The following is a 17,687-nucleotide window of genomic DNA, read 5'->3' on the forward strand; positions in this document are numbered from 1 at the left end:
CACAAACATACATTCATGTACACAAAAAGACTTTACACACTCATTCAAATACACATACAGATGTCACACATGCAAATTAGTGACCCCAACAGCCTCACCACTTGTTCAGCCCCATCTCCCTCTCTGCTCTCAGCTCCATTACCCTCACCCTAGCCCTCACCCCCATCACCCTCACCCTCCTCAAAGTTCAATTTCCCACTCCCCCCCCCTCTCCCCCAGGCTCCATTTCCATTGCTCCCTCCCCCCTTCCCCCCCAGCTTTATCTACCTCTCCCCTTGTAACCCCACTTATCATTCCTCCCCAGTCTCCAACACAATAACTTGGTGGTAGAGTGCCACCATTTCTCCCCAGCATCCAACACAATTACTCTGGTGGTAGAGTGCCACTGACAACTAGGAGCGGCACCAAGTTCAGAATCCCTCAGTAAGATTCCAGACACATTACACTGCCTCAGCTGCCTGTTCAGGCAGGAGGGGGTGCTTCGGATGCAGGTTATCCATAGAGTGGTACAAAAGGGCAAAGAGAGTTAAAGTATAGTTAAAGTGGTTCTGTCATAGGGCAAAACTATTTTTTTTATGTCCCCTACAACTCACAGAGTACCTATAGGCACCCCCAATGTTAATCATTTTCTGCACTTAGCCCCTTTTTTTTTTTACCAACTTATTCTTTATAGTTTCTAGCGCCGAATTTCGTTCCAAGCCACCTCCATGTTAGCGGATCCTGGCAGTTGCGTATGTGTGCACCCTTTGTGTGCACTTTCTTAAAGTCCTGTGCCTGTTGACTATTTATTTCCTTACTTGCGATGCTCTGGGATGGGCAGAGGATTGTTTGTTAGATAAGAGAGGATGGACGCTACGGACAGATGGGTTTGTGGGAAAATGGGACTTGACAAAGGAAGAGGAGCTTTTAATTAACTTTGAATTCTGACAACACTGCAAATAACCCTCACAGTGCGCCTTTTCAATGCAAATATCAATAATATCTGTATTATTCAGATTTCCCTCCTTTTTATTTTCTCGTTTATGTAGGTAAAGCAGTGTTTCTCGCCAGAGACAAACATCACTTATTAGACATATCGCATTTAATGCGTCACGATACGCCCTACCTGTTCCAGAAGTATGTTAAGGAATCTCATGGAAAAGATATCCGCGTGGTTGTGGTCGGGGGCTGCATTATTGGCTCCATGTTGCGCTGCTCTGCTGATGGAAGAATGCAAAGCAACTGCTATTTAGGTAATTCTGTATATTTTTACAAACTTAAAAAAAATCTAGGAAAGAGCTTTATTGTAGGTGTCGAGCTTTTAAATGCCGTTGGTTACCCCTTAGCACCCGCCGAGTTATTCTTAGTTGGAAATACACAAACAACCATTAAGGGGTGCAGTGTCCCTGTCCCGCTTAGTCCTGCAATGTAAAACACTGCAGTTTTAGAGTAACTGCACATTTACATTGCAGTACTAAGACTGCCTCCACTGTGTATCAGAAAGCCACTATTGGTTACTTCCTGCAGTTTCACGCACATCCAGCGTCATTGAAGCAATGCTTTCCTATAGAGAAGGCCTCATGTACGCATGGTGCTTGCCACGCATGCGCATTAGGTCCCCTCATGTGCATTAGGTCCGATTAGAAGAAACTGCAATGCTTATACTGCAGGGTTAAAGGAACACTATAGGGTCAGAAACAAACATAGTGTTAAAACTACTATTTAGGTAGCTTGAATCAATGCATCTCTATGAGGAAAATATAGTGCCTCCATGCAGAGTGTGGAGACACTGAATGGCAGTGCTGCCTACTGGACAGCACTGCCTCAGGAAACACCTCCAATGGTAATCTGAGGAGTAGCCACTGGAGGTGTCTCTAGGAGGCAATTTAAACATTACCTTTTCTCTGAAAAGGCAGTGTCTGCATGAAAATGCCTACAGGGAATGATTATACTCACCAGAACAACCACATAAAGCTGTAGTTGTTCTAGTGACTATAGTGTCCCTTTAGGACTGCCTGTAGCGGCTGTCTTCCCTCTGGGCATTCCCGTTCTCCTATAATAGAGGTCCAAAATGATCTGTTTTTTTATGAGACTATATGCCTGCTATGTCAGTGAACTGATGTGTTCAAACAGATGTAACTTTGCAGTCTTTGACTCCAAGTTAAAGAAAGTAGATATGGTTGTATGTAACTCTATAAATAAAAATGTACACTTGTATTTTTCGACACCTGGCCTGAATTTACAGTTTTCAGCTAAACACCTTAAATATATATTTTTAAAAAATGTCACTTGTAAACATTTGCAATAGTTCTTCTGTCATATCCCTACATTAAAATGGTAATATGTTAGTTAATATGAGATGGATATATTTATAGAAATAATAACAGTGGAGGGTCGATCAACTCTAAAATAATCAGTACTTTATAAATGTCACAATAAACAACTTAACATATAAATGAACCCAATAAAGGATCAATGTGTTCCTTGAGAATACAGAAAACTCCTTTAGATGGAGTTAATATGTCTAGCCTTCAAGGGAGGTAACTATGGGAACATTACAATATAGAGTGATTATACTGTAATTATAGTGTTTTCATTATCATATGTTACTCACCACTTATAGAAAACGAACAATTTATAGAAAAAGATAGCTGAGGATTATAATTACTGCCTCTAAAAGAAGAAAGGGCAGATCAGTACACTTACATTTTAAAAACAAAAACAAATCTCTTTTAAAAAAAACTATTACAATTTCTGTATTTTCAGCTAATGTGTTTTTCCTCCCTTGCCAATCGGGGACACTGACCATCAGATTCTTGCCCACCCCACAGACCTTAAATAGGTCCCAGATAGTTAAAGGGACACTATAGTCACCAAAAGAACTTTAGCTTAATGAAGCAGTTTTGGTGTATCGATCATGCCCCTGCAGCCTCACTGCGTAATTCTCTGCCATGTAGGAGTTAAATCACTTTGTTTCTGAACCCTAGTCACACCTCCCTGCAAGTGACTTACACAGCCTTCCTAAACACTTCCTGTAAAGAGTCATCTAAAGTTCCTTTCTTTATTGCAAGTTCTGTTTTATTTAGATTTTCTTATCCCCTGCTATGTTAATAGCTTGCTAGGCCCTGCAAGAGCCTCCTGTATGTGATTAAAGTTACATTTACAGAGCAAGAGATAAAATTGTTTAAGGTAAATTACATTTGATTGAAAGTGAAACCAGTTTTTTTTTCCATGCAGGCTGTCTCAATCACAGCCAGGGGAGGGGTGGCAAGAGCTGCAGAAACATGATTTAACTCCTAAATTGCAGTGAGTTGGGCAGTAAAATCTGTGAGGCACTAAAACTGCTTCATTAAGCTAAAGTTGTTCTGGTGACTATAGTGTTCCTTTAAGCCTACATTTGAATTTTAAAAGAACACCCCCAGTGCATATCAACCTAAGCTCTATAAAGTTGTTATGGTGGCAGGAGTGCCTGTATGCCAACTTGCCTTTTAGAATGGTTCACCCTAAAATTGGTCCCTTGGGACCCGACAAATCTGCCACTCTAAGTACTACCTCTGACCACTGTACACTTCACAAAGGGTTTGCCGTGGAGAACAGTGATAGGCTGAGAGCCCCTGTCGATGTCAACCTATCATTAGCTGTCACGGCAAACTTCCTTAAGTGTACTGTGGCCACAGGAGGCTTAGAGGACCAGTCCCCAAGTAGAGTGCCCAGTGACTCCAGCCCCATAACAGCAGCAATCACTGAGGTTGGAATACTCCTTTAACAAAGGTAAATGTGGATGAGAATACAGAATGTATTAAGAGGATGGCATAACCACAAAATGTAAGATCTACACCCCTCTAAATACTCCAGTGACTATTATTAGCTGTATGCAAAGTTTAGTGCCCATATTATGTTGGAGGATTCAACTTGCATCACCCTCTAAAATTAAAAGTAGCTGTATTTACAGGTAGAAAGTTTGATGAGGTTAATTGGAACTTTAGTTAAACAGCTTGAGAGGATGATGGGCACTGAAGTCACTAAATACAATCTTTTGGTTATTCAGGACTGTAGTAACCAAAATCCGGAGTATTGACATCTTCATGATCAAAGGAAAATCAGCTTGCTACATTGGAGTAGAAGGGATTTGTTTCATTTTTTTTTGTGGCAAAGTTAGAATTTGCTATAAATTGTGTTTTTGTTGTCATCTTTGGAACCATCAATAGACAAAGATGCGTGAAAGCTTTGATGGTACAGTAGAAAAGGGCTATGGTTACTGTTGTGCAAAAACAAATGCGAAGGCCTTTGGATAAGCCTAGTCAAATAAAAACTGGAGAGGATGATAGGAATTGCAGTCAATCAATAGCTGCAAAGGGTAATGTTAACTATAGACAAACAACAGCAAGCGTGGTAGGTACAGTTGATCGTTTGTTATGTTAGAAGGGAAACCAATTTACTGTGATCCCCTATTTGTCTTTAAGCCGTTCTCTTTAAAATCCCTAATATATCGTATTGATTTTTCTTGCAGGAGGAGTGGGTGTCAAATGCTCTCTGAACGAGCAAGGAAGGCTGCTCGCTTTGCAAGTGTCTGAAATTCTAGGCATGGATGTGTGTGGCATCGACCTGCTTCTGAAAGATAACGGATCTTTTGTGGTTTGTGAAGCTAATGCGAATGTTGCTTTCGCTGAATTTGACCCGGCGTGTCAATTAGATCTGGGCAGCATTATAGCAGATTATGCTTTATCTCTCCTCCCCAGCAGGCTTTCAAAAGAGATTCCTCTGCTAGATGTGTTGCCCATGTCGCGGGAAACGGATGAGACCAACATGCAAGCCTCTTCCACCATCCGCTCCTCGAATGATGCTTCAAGTTGTTGCAATAGTGTTTCCGATGGAGAAGAAATCAGGGATTCTATAAACGTGCCAAAGCCATGCTCCCCGGTATTGTCCGATTGCATTTATGACGTTGACAAGTAGACTACCTCTTTATTTTTTTGGTATGCGTTAATGCAATTGTCAGCCACAATTATCCCTGAGACACTATTGGGGCTACACACACACACACACGATTGATTGTTTGTTAATTAATGTGTTCACAGCCTCTTTAGTGTTGAAAGGCCACACTAATGCTGCTTCCTTGTATGTGATTTGAAACAATACTCCATATAGAAGTCAATTTCCTTTTTCAGATTTTAAAAAGAACAAAACAAAGTAATCAGACCCAATTGTATTTGAAAATCATGGCAGAAAAGAAAACATCTAAGTGCCTAAGAAAGGTGCTTTAATAACAAAAAAAGATGTTCATATGTCATAGCTTATGCAGATTGATTTATACAGGGGTAGGCAGAACCTTCGGCACTCCAGATTTTTTTGGACTACATCTCCCTTGATACTTTGCCAGCATTATAGCTGTAGAGCATTATGGGAGATGTGGTCCACGACATCTGGAGTGCAGAAGGGTACCTACTCCTGAATTAGACACCTTTAACCTTAATCTAGGATAGTAATGCCTAAACCTGGCACTGCAGATGCTCAAGTACTGCACCCGCAGAGCCAAGATTAGCCATTGTTTAACTAGTTGGTTGATTTGGTTATGAAAATAAGGGGCATCATTGTGTTTTTAGGATTAGTAATAATGAAAATTAGAATAATGAAATGATTTTAGATTGTTGGAAATGTATCTAAATGATGGGATGAATGTAACTCTGTTGACTGAATCCAGCCCATTGCGTGTATAAAGTGGTGAAGAGGCTGTGCTTTAATCTCAGGTGCAATAAGATAATAAGTAAAATTGAAAATACAGGTAGCATAGGATTTGTACATAGGAAAATGAGGGGCAGTCTGCACTCCTGGGAATCCCATTAGATTAGTGGTGTGCGCCACGTTTTTTTTTGTTTTGTTTGTTTTTAAATCTCTATTGCTTCTAGATCGCTCATGCTAACATTCATTTTGGATTTCCTAATTTCATTTAAATTTAGGGATGGGAAAATTATGGGTCTCCCTTGGGTAAATGTGCAGACTTGAGCCTGTTATTTTATTTAACCACACAATATCTGCGCGAATTTTTTTTTTTTAATTTCCAACAAATTTTTTAGCTTAAAAATGAAATCTTGTACAAAATAGTCAATTTTGTCTGTCTTGGTAAATTTGAGTGTACATTCAAATACAATTCTACAAATTATCTAAGCAAAATGTAAAACTGCGCCCTAGATTAGGCCGTGATGAAGATTTTCTCCCAAAATAACACACCAAAATACTAAATATTCAAACAATCACACACCATTTTTTCTCTTTGCAGAATTCCATTGTATATTTTTGTAAACTCCCAGCAGCAACGAGCAACATCTACATATCATACATTTTACATATATGAACATGTGTTAACGCATACATTTATACATATGTTAACCTTTAATTACTCTTAGCAGAGGCGGATTTTGACCCTTTTTATTTTGTGCAAATTAACTACTTATACTCATTAAACTGGTGAATGAATGTATGAGTAGATGGGGCGAAACTGATCTTATGTGTAGTGAATAAGGGTCTTCTTATTATGTGGACATCTTCAATCAACCCCAGTTGTAAAAATATATGTCTGAGTTGGGTGGTTGTACATTCACTGTAGTCTTTGCATTCACATTGTGGTGGTCCAGTAGATTGGCCTTCAATCAGCCTTTCAACTTAATTTTTTAGTCTTGATTTTCCGGGTGGCGGTTACAGTACTCTTGGTAAACAAAAAGAACACGTCAAATATTCAACAGTATCTTAAAAGCTGGAACAAAATAATGTAGAATGTAAACTACACTAAAAATTTAGACATATACTCAACATTACCCAAGGAACTCACGTACAAGCCAATTCACACTGAGCCACAAAGTATCTGTAACAAGCGCATATTACTCGCTCATAAGTGCATGTGCAGCGAAAGTATTATCAATCATTAAGCACTAAGTGTTAACAAAGGTGAATAATTGACTGCAGGATGGAGTTTGCATTAATTTCCTGTAGACTTAGATTAACTATTTGATCAGTTCTGACTAATGGCTAATCCACGTGGAAAGTCGATGGGACATGACTACTAATTTCTTACTAACCTCACATTAAATTGAGACTTTCAGCCGATTTATAAATTGTCCCTAATAGAAAGGTTACAGAAAGCAATGGAATGTCAAAGTTCAAAAAAGTGGAGCAATCAATATGGAGAACCATTAACATTCTTTTGATTTGTGTGGTGATACCTTTCCTTAAATATGCAATTTTTTTGGATCCGCTGTTGGCATATTTTAAATGTGTCCCATCAGTAATAATCAACATTTTCCTCTCTGGTCTACAGTTGTTTTACACGAATACCGCTAAATAACCAAGTCTGAATTTTCAATGAGTCACATGGGATGTCTAATAAGCCACATAGAATTTCCCACGAGACATTGGATTTCCCATAAGACTCTTGGTTAAGAACCTGCTTTTACTTGCTAACTGTTAATCTCACTAGGTTTTTCCAGTACATATTAAACCCTATAGTTACACACTAAACGTTAACACCCACACTACCTTAGCACTTAATCTAACACTGACTGTAACCTATAAATATCATGTAATATAAACGATTCATAATGATGAGGCATGTATTGAGGAAAGTAATACTATCTCAGGGGTTCTGAAGACATTTATAAACCACTTGACCTTTAGTGGTCTCGCAATTTGATATGATCCCACCAGAACCCCTCGATGACAGTAGTTTGCATAATACATGTTCAACATTATTAATATTATAGAGTCTCTACTCCTCTATTGAGTATTATCACATGCCATTTTTATTTATATAAAGCAGTCTTCAAAAAGCTTTTACACCTGGGACATAAATCAATGGTTTCCAACCAGCCCTAAAGTGACACTAATAGTCCAGGATTTAGACATTTTCCAATTCTTGTGAAATGGCGATACTGACAAGACCTGTGCCTTAATTTAATATTTTCGGATAAGCTTTTCAAATGATTTACTTGTTATTTGGATACACTTTTTAAATACTTTTTTTCAAAATCTTAAAATATTAAGCAATAGATCATATATATAAAAAAATCTATATGTCAATATATCAAAAGCATCAAATATTACAAAATGTAAATATTTTTCATAACATTAAATCATTTAAAAACATTTATCCAAAAATATTAAAGCGAGACCTATATTGGGAGCTATTGAAATAAACGATGTATGCAATAATGATGGTAAATAGCTATTAAGAGATGCAATTATTTATTAGAAAAACCAGGGACGGTGCTAATTTTGGAATAGACATTTGTTTTGCTCTTATAATTTATGTGCCAAAGCTCAGAAGGTCACAAGACTAGCTGTGCCACATATCAGAAATTAGTGTAGAGCTACTGTACAAAATAACACGCTAAGGAATTACATACTCAGTATTACCGTATAACACATCATGTATGCTTTTTCTCAATTATAGTTAGCGTTACGAATTGTAAATTATGGTGTAATGAAAAACTAAATGCTGAACGTAGTCCAAAGAGAAGAAGTTGGGAATAGAGTTTGTTTTGTTTTGTTTTTTCATTCAATTTTGGAATAAATTTTGCCAGTTCGTGTTTTAATTATCCACACTACCCTGTTTAGTATTTTTTGATGTTGGTTAGACGGGAGTCAATGAATGACACATTTTGCCTCAGAAGGTGGGGAATGGGTAGATTGGGCACACAAACTTTGAAGTACTATGTGTACCCGTTTTCACTGATTGCTGTATTTTTTACATTATGATTGCGACTCATGCTACTTTTTAATTTTGTTATTCTCGCTTTTGCACTAATTTTGTAATTTTGCGGTTTAAATGGTCCTGCATAACTTGCATTACAATGCTAGGTGTATATCCCCATATTGAGGATACCACAGCTCGTTCGAACAAGTGAAGCATACTTGATGCACTTGCTTCTTTTGCTATGCAATATGTCAATTTTGTAGAAAAATATTAAGTTGCATTGCTAAAAACACACGTTTTTTTTTTTTAAATGGTCATGTCACATCTTCACCTAGTTATCACTAACACAGTCCTCTATAATTAATCAGCAGAAGAGCAGTGGGTTTAATGTCTACTACTATTTGTTAGTGGCTATTTTAGTTTTCTTTTAATAATGAGGTGATAAATGGTTACTCCAACAACCATACCAACTACAGCCCGCTTTCTGGTTATAATGTTAGAAGTACATTGGCACTGATTCCTGGTAATGGGGCACACCATTTTGCAAAGGTATGCTCTCTTACCTGCGTCCCCGCCAAACACCGTGGTTCCTTCCCTCTCTGATGATGCGTATTTGGCTTCTAGGGTGCAGAAGCCAGATTGTGAGACCGTCTCTATTTATTGGCTGAGAGCATCTGCTGACCACCCTCAGCCAATGAATGCAATTTACAGGATTGACATTAGCTAGCCTGCGACTTGTTCCGGGTTGTTGATGATGGCCCAGTGATGCTACCGGATGTGGAGTCAAACCTCTGGCAGCATGTGCAGCGTTTGAAAGCAAAACTCATACGGACTCCAGACATCACAACCACTTCAAATCAATGTAGTGGTCATGGTGATTGGAGTAACCCTTTAACTACATGCACTTGTGGTAGTATTAACAGATGATGTAACACCAACATCAAGGAAGAAAATAAAATTAATTTGGGACTCAGGATAGACTTAATGGCAAAAAAAGCTACAATAGAAATAGGTAGTTTGGGTCACAATGCCAGACCCCCAGTATATCAAGAGGGCAGCTCAGTTGATCCTCTTAGTATACCATTGTAACCTGCACACACTACGGTCCTTTCCCCTAAAATAAATAAATATGAACTCATAATATCATTAATAATTAACTAGATAGCTTTCAAAGTAGCCTTCTTACATCTTACTCCCAAGGGAATACTGGCAAGGGTGGCAGAGGGGCATTTGTATCTTGTGCCACAAGCATACAAGGGTTTTGGGCTGCAGCCTATATACCATAATTATTCTGCTGATTAAATGTTGTTTATTGGCAGAATACTGCACGAAAAGACAGCAGGAATTGTATGTCCCTTCCTAGCCCAATATTGAACATGTTTACAAGGAGCCTTTTTTGGGATTTGGCTTGCTTCCTTAAAGGGCCCTTCATTTGTATTGGATCACGTCAGCCGCCATCTGCCACCACCTTTTGCGCCAGGCGATGGAGGGTAGTTATAAACAATTAGAGACCCAGAAGAGTACCCAACTCTGTAGAAAGTCATAAAATATACAATAAGCTACAATGCACTTTTTCAAATTGATTTAGCGGTCAGGGGTTTAATTAGGTAGTTTTTTTGTTTTGTTTTTTTGCCTTTGCCAATTGTTGGACATTAAATCTCTCAATTGATCTTTTACAGAGATTTTCATTTTTGCAATTGCAATCAAGAATCCATATTATTTTAAAGGGACAGTAAAGCTTCTCTTCTCTAAACAAAACGCACAAACTGTATGAAACATTTACTTGATTTAAAGCAGTGTTTAATCGGTAGCCTGCAGTACTCTTTACTGTTTCTTTAAATAAGTCTGATAGGTAAGGGAGAAAGGTGTAAAGTGAAATGCATTAGGCATTAGAGCATTTCATGCAAATTAAGCAGTTTACTATGACCCACAACAACCGTGACACACGTATTTGTACTATTGCAGATATTACTGATGATAAGATTATTTATTTTTTAACTGAAAGATTTTCTTGATGGAAATCAAAAGATATGACAGAAGAAAAGACTGATAGCCAGTGACTGCAATGAACAATCAGCAAATCGATATGTTCTTTTGAAAGAAAACACTAGACAAATAGTATAATCATGAACAATGTTGAAATTAACATTATGCCATATGATTCTTACCAAGCATGTAAATGTAATATTACGTCACTTGTACGAATAAGCTAGATCTGTCTATAATGTCATTTCTGGTTAACGCGTTTCACATGTAAATAGGTCTTCTCAACAAGATAGATTACGCTACATCCAGCCATAACAACCCAGCATGAAAACCCCCTCATTTTCGAGAGAGTTCATGGAATTACTTAATACCTTGTACAACATCAATGTGATACAAAATAAGTTTGTAAACCTTATTCTTGGAGAAATGCCCTTTGGTGTATCGTGCTATCATGCTTTCAAACATGCACAGTGACACATTGACATTGAGCTGTCATATATTCTTAGTATGTCACATAGAGAATTCTTGGCATGCAGGCTACGGAAAATGCTGCCAATATATAAATGTACATTTAGGAATAAAAAAAAAAAAAACTATATATTGAAGTATAGCTTCAAATGATTTGCAGTAATGCAAGAACATAATATATTTTATTCCAGCATAAGGTATTACATGGATAACTGGCTTAGCAATGTATGTAAATAGGAAAATCACATGAGAAGTAACTGCTTTTTAAAAAGTTATAGTGACAAAACGGACCTGGAGGCACTACGTTTAATAGGTCTTTCTTTACCAAGCCTCCAGTACAATACCATATTTTTCAGATGGCTATGGAGAGAAGGTTCGCTATGTAACCTTTCCACTGTGTGTCTTTCCTATTCCCCACCTCTTTATATTACTCTCAAGTCCCAATGTGCTCTCCTCTCTGCGCATCATAGACGATCAGATTCAAGGGAGCACATCTTGCTCTCTAGGTAATGTTTAATAAAATGGTTGGATATAACATAATATTTTGCAACATTATTCGTTACTCTGTAGTAACGCACCCCGAACGTACCAGCTTATGGGCCCCATGCTACTAAATCTCAACTCTTTCCCCTTAAACAAAAGGAGTACTATATCTCTACCAAGTTCCCAGTTATGTAAAGTAATATCCGACACCTGATTCTTCCCATTCTAAATGGTAACTGTGAATCACGGGAAAAGCCCTTCGTAATAAGCTCGAGGTGTCGAGGTTAGCTTTTGTAGACTGTTAGTAGTCTTGGAATTGCTTTGATGATCATTTATGTTCATATTGAACCTCCACATGCTTATGTACTAAAATTAAATACTTAAAGCAGAAAACTGCGTGATTGTTATACAGAGAAATATAGTATGTTAAACAACTACAGAGACCTAAATTTATAGGACACCTGATTAAGATCACAAGACACCTTGGATAAACACTCATTCAGCAGATTAAGGGGATACAATGACAGACTGTCCTAAGAAATTTCCAACAGATAGTATTTAAAGCTATATACATCACGTTGCTATTTACTAAAGCCAACTTTTCAAGTAATGATCTACTTAAGACATTTTAAAAATAAATGTCATGTGATATAAATATAACTACTGTGTAAATCGCCATATAGTTAAACATTTCAGAGCCGGATGGTTCATCAGCACATTGCGCAGCGATGCACAATCTGTCCTGGCTATCATCAAAAACTAGTGCTGCATATAGTTTATTTACAGAAGTATTGATTTATTGCAATAGTCAACAGAACTATTAATAATAAAGTCATACAATTCACCTTTCACGGTTTTATGTGGATATTGTTAAAAATCACCTGTATGCTCAATAGCATTATTGTGATGCTATCTGTAAACATATTTAAAAAAATGCATTTTGATTCCTTTGAAGGATTACACTTATTCTGAATAATTATTAAAAAAAGAAAGTTGTAGTTTGCTATGCAACTTAGTAGCTGAACTGTGCATGTAGCATGATCGCACTCTTAGAAAAGGTTTCACTGTGTTACGATTGTCTTTATATTGTCCAGTGGGATTTATTCATTAAACTGTGAGTTGTGGGAAGATGATATCTGTATTGCAAACATTTAGAGTAAGTAAACTATAAACATAAAATAGGTGCAGCTATACACAAATATGCTTCCCAAATACTTTCCTTTGGCTAGGTAGAGTCATTTAAAAAAAAAGGAGAGAAAAAAAGGGAAAACACAATAGTGTAGAGGTACCACGAATGAAAGTGTATATATTTCGAATGATCACACTTACAAACATATAAGGCACAATCGGATTGTTGTAGGTAATCCTAATCCCTCTGCTGGACTGTGGTTTACACTATAGGATGATAGTGGTGCCAAATGCAATTCAGCCCAATCACCACATAGGTAGTTGACAGGAAGGAAGTTGGATTCCACTGGAGTTCTTCAAGAGACCATTTACTGACAAAATTAGGATACAATAAAAAACAACACGAATGAAACACTTACATAAAATGCCCAATATGGGAAAATAAAATATGGTGTGCAAATAAATGCCTAAAATGTGTTTCGCTTACAACTAGGCTTCCTCAATTGGTGTATCATTTAGAGTTAAGTAACTAAAGTTTAAATTAAAAAAAAAAGTCACTCCAACTTAGCTGATAACAGTGGGCCTGGTTTAGTAAAGGGATTTGGCCAAAAAGATTGGTGAGCTGTTTTAATAAGCACAAATGTTTCCCACATATTCCCTAGGGTACCCAGTAGCCGACACACTTCACATAACCAGAAAATACAGTGTCTCAATGTGCCCACCAACCTTGCACTAACATACCTCTCTGAAAAAGTGCAGTGCAAGGGGTATTCCAATCCCTTATCACAAAGAGCTCTGCAAAATCAATCAATCATTAAATCAATAATTCTTCAAGTAGTCTCTCCCCAGCAGATCAATGCCCAACAAAAATTGACTTTGAATATTTGTGAATTGATTTGAAGAATTCTTCATCTTCCCTATCAAAGACCTTAACCTTAAGTGTGCCCTTGCCACAACTCACTGAATATTGAATAAGTTCCTAAAGGTCTTGCTGACTAATACGGTATACACTTTGGGAAGGTCATATAAACAACCTATTTTAACTCTTTCACTGCCTAAGAAATTAAACGTCATACAACTATCTGGCTTTGATAGAGTTAAAAAAATAATGTTCCAAATGAATGACCTTAAAGCAACATTGCTATAAATTGTCTGTTACACTTTCTTAAAATGGTTTTTAAACAAAATGTAATTATTAGTTACAGACACTGTGAACGTGTTATACGTAAGAAATTGAATACAAATATATATGTATATGTGTACATAAATACGTATGCATATATGTACATACCCGTGTACACGTATGTTTTCACACTGGTGAATTTGAAGCCTTATTTTTCACCTGAAATGTAATCTTACGATTCTATGTAGCGTTATGTTTTAGACAGCATGAAAAAAAAAATCGAATGTGTGTAGATATATCGAAACTAATCAATAACTGTAGTAATAGTGTAAAGTCAATAATTCTATGTGTATGAATTGCCTGTATTAAACGTCACTTATTTCCCATGTTAATAAACACATTGACACATGTAAATAAATCTAAAAAAAAAAAAGAATTGAAAAAAAAAGCATATATTGTTATTTATTATATAGGCCTGTTACTGAATTCAGACGAAACTTTTGAAATGGGGAGGAGATAGACATGTTGATCTGTCTCATTGACTGGGTTAATGATGATGTTAATCCACAATAACACTGGCAAACCAAATGACTGTTTTGCTTTAATTAAACATGTTCAAAGTTTTACTTTCTTAATAAACTTGCTGGTACAAGGTACAAAGTTGTGTCATTTAGTTTTTTTTATTCATAGTGATATTTACATTTGTGATCCACGCTCTAAAGTGTAATAATACCCAAATAATGTTTTACCACACTATTAAACTATGGAAAGGGCATCCCACCAAAAATGTCCTTAAATGTGATGTTCAATCTACTGGAATTTGGGCGCTACATTCTTTATATAAAGTCTGGAGAGGTGTTTACCTACACGAACAATGGTTAAACATGTGAAACCACTTTATTTATGCTTACGCTAGATCTATTGCCACTAATCTCATCTTGAATTTTTATTTAATTATTTAATTTCTCTCGGGGGGAATAATTGCACTCCAATCCTGAGTCACCTGAGGTCTAGAAATTATATGGAAGCGGGAGGAAGCATGTTTGGAGAAAAGATGATAAAAAGAATAGCCCCGACGAGTAAAGTTTGAGTTGGAGATGGGAAATGTAGTAAGACGCATTTTCAGTATCAACAACGTAGAACTATCAATATAAAAAAATTATTTTCACGACTGATAGATTAGGCTGGGAGTAATGTGCTGTATATATTACAGCCTGAACATGCATTGATAACGTCTTAAATTAACCAAACCGCCCAACCCAAGAAAACTTTCTAACTCTATTGACCCTAGTGAGAGAATTGTATGGCCTTCTGATCTACACATCTAGGATTGTAATAAAAGTCTTATATCTTATAAATAATCTTATATCCACACTCAACACAAAATAATTAGGGCTCATCAGGGGAACTTGTGTGGCTGACAGCATAGATTTAAATACCCTGTAGATGTGAAACAATTGGCTAATAACGCCAGTGAATAGAATGGTTGAGAGACCAGAAAACCAAACCGTGAGCAGATGGCTTGGACTTAAAGGGACACCTGAACAACTTTAGCTTAATGAAGCAGTTTTGGTGTATAGAACATGCCCCGGCAGCCTCACTGCTCAATCCTCTGCCATTTAGGAGTTTAATCCCTTTGTCACACCTTAAAACCCTAGTTAAAACCCTAGTCACACCTCCCTGCATGTGACTTGCACAGCCTTCCATAAACACTTCCTGTAAAGAGAGCCCTATTTAGGCTTTATTTATTGCAAGTTCTGTTTAATTAAGATTCTCTTATCCCCTGCTATGTTAATAGCTTGCTAGACCCTGCAAAAACCTCCTGTATGTGATTCAAGTTCAATTTAGAGATTGAGATACAAATATTTAAGGTAAATTACATCTGTTTGAAAGTGAAACCATTTTTTTTTTCATGCAAGCTCTGTCAATCATAGCCAGGGGAGGTGTGGCTAGGGCTGCATAAACAGAAACAAAGTGATTTAACTCCTAAATGGCAGTGAATGACAGTGAATTGAGCAGTGAAATTGCAGGGGAATGATCTATACACTAAAACTGCTTTATTTAGCTAAAGTAATTTAGGTGACTATGGTATTCCTTTAAGGGTGAAGCAATCACTACTTATATAAATCTATAGAAATTGTAATTGAGTCTGCGAATACTGTGATTTTGTAACTAGTCTCAAAATAAGAACAATAATATAATCATCAGGCTCTGTTTACAAACAGGGTATTCATTGAACTGATTACATGCAGTAATTTAAAACTCTCCATTATATCAGATATTCAGCATGCTCATTTTGCTGGTACAGTGGATATTGTCACAAGACTTCAAATTCCCAGGAAATGATTTCAGACTTTTTCTTTAAAAAAAAAAAAAAAAATGTCATTGTTTTTTTGTATTTGGATGAGTTCTCTTAAAATAAATTATATAAGATCACATCTGCAAGCAGACTAACAAACATGCAATGGTAGCACATTAATCATGGAATAGCAGGAACCTAATGATACTTTAAAAACTGTTAGGCTCTTAAAATCACTTTCCCCCGGTCTTTACAGCACTTTTAAAGTAATCTCATCACATAAAAATGGTTTGAGTGATTTTTTTATTTCTACCTTGGGATATTTGAATCTATCCAAGCTCAGCTGCAACCCTACACATTTTAGTTCTGCAATTAGTAATTTATTTCGTCATTATTATTTAAAAATCCAAATTGCTGTGCTGTTCACACATTTGAATGTATTTTTTTTTTTTCATAACTAATGAGTAGATTAAAAAAATAAGTGATTCAATTTTGGGGCATGATGTTTTATGCCATTGCCACTAACTGGTCCTAAAAACCCTATGGCAACAGTGAATGGCCTACTTTCCAGATGAGGCCAAAGGAAGGCAATGTTCAACACCACCAAGAAGAATTTGGTTTGATCCATTTAGTTTATGCCCTGTTTGCCGAGCTCAACAGAACTGAAAGCTCTCCAAGTTTATGCCTATTTGGGTAGAAAACATGTTGCCAAAGCGGTTAAGAAAATAGAATGAAACATATCTAGTGGGCCTAGGTCTAGATCAGGCGTAGGCAATATTCGGCACTCCAGATGTTGTGAAATACATCTACCATAATGATCTGGCTGCCATAATGCTGGCAAATTTGGGAGAATGTAGTTCACAACAACTCAAGTGCCGAAGGTTGCCTGCTCATCATAGTCTATATCAATTGTTTCCAACCCAATCGTTGAATCATGTCAACAGCACTGGATTGAAGCATGCTGTTCAAATGTAGATAGTGACATAACAGGGTGCACTGGTGTGCTTTGAGAACTTGGTTGGAAACCGCTAGACTTCATTATGCTTCAAATAAAAAGGTTCTACTAAGGCCTCTATGAGTCTTGGTTATCGATCAGTGGAAGGAGCTCACAGAATCCAAGTACTAGGGGGTATCCTCTCTTAACCATGTTTTGATGAATTTCAAAATCGAAGAACCTAGCTAGGTATGATAGTCAATTCCTGGACAGCTGGAACCTACTATATATAACACACAAACCATAGGTGGAGCAAATAAAGGCAGAAAATAATATAAATAAAAGTATACTTCTCTCTCTTCTTTTATTTATATTATATTCTGCCTTTATTTGCTCCACCTATGGTTTGTGTGTTATATATAATTTAAAGGTGTAGGTGTAGAGGATACCTCACAGGTGTTTTGAGCAAGCATCACTTATCAGACCTACCACTTTGTGTTGGAACCTACTTTAACTGATAATTGATAGATAAATAGTTATTAAAATGACATAATGGATGTTTTGTTTATTTTCAAAAGTGTTTAAAATAATACATAAATCC

At 36.8% G+C, this 17,687-nt stretch overlaps 1 protein-coding gene across 1 annotated transcript in view; it reads left to right on the top strand.

Annotated features, from left to right (window-relative positions):
• The window catches only part of RIMKLA (ribosomal modification protein rimK like family member A), a 39,363-nt gene extending 34,140 nt beyond the window's left edge, over positions 1 to 5,223 (top strand). The window contains exons 4-5 of the mRNA XM_063436587.1: positions 1,029 to 1,232; positions 4,490 to 5,223. Coding sequence (XP_063292657.1) covers positions 1,029 to 1,232; positions 4,490 to 4,935 — 650 coding nt within the window. The 3' untranslated portion in view covers positions 4,936 to 5,223. The remainder of the gene's footprint in view (positions 1 to 1,028; positions 1,233 to 4,489) is intronic.
• Positions 5,224 to 17,687: the final 12,464 nt, after the last annotated feature.

Source organism: Pelobates fuscus, chromosome 11 (genome assembly GCF_036172605.1).
Source record: "Pelobates fuscus isolate aPelFus1 chromosome 11, aPelFus1.pri, whole genome shotgun sequence".
Taxonomy (NCBI): Eukaryota; Metazoa; Chordata; class Amphibia; order Anura; family Pelobatidae; genus Pelobates; species Pelobates fuscus.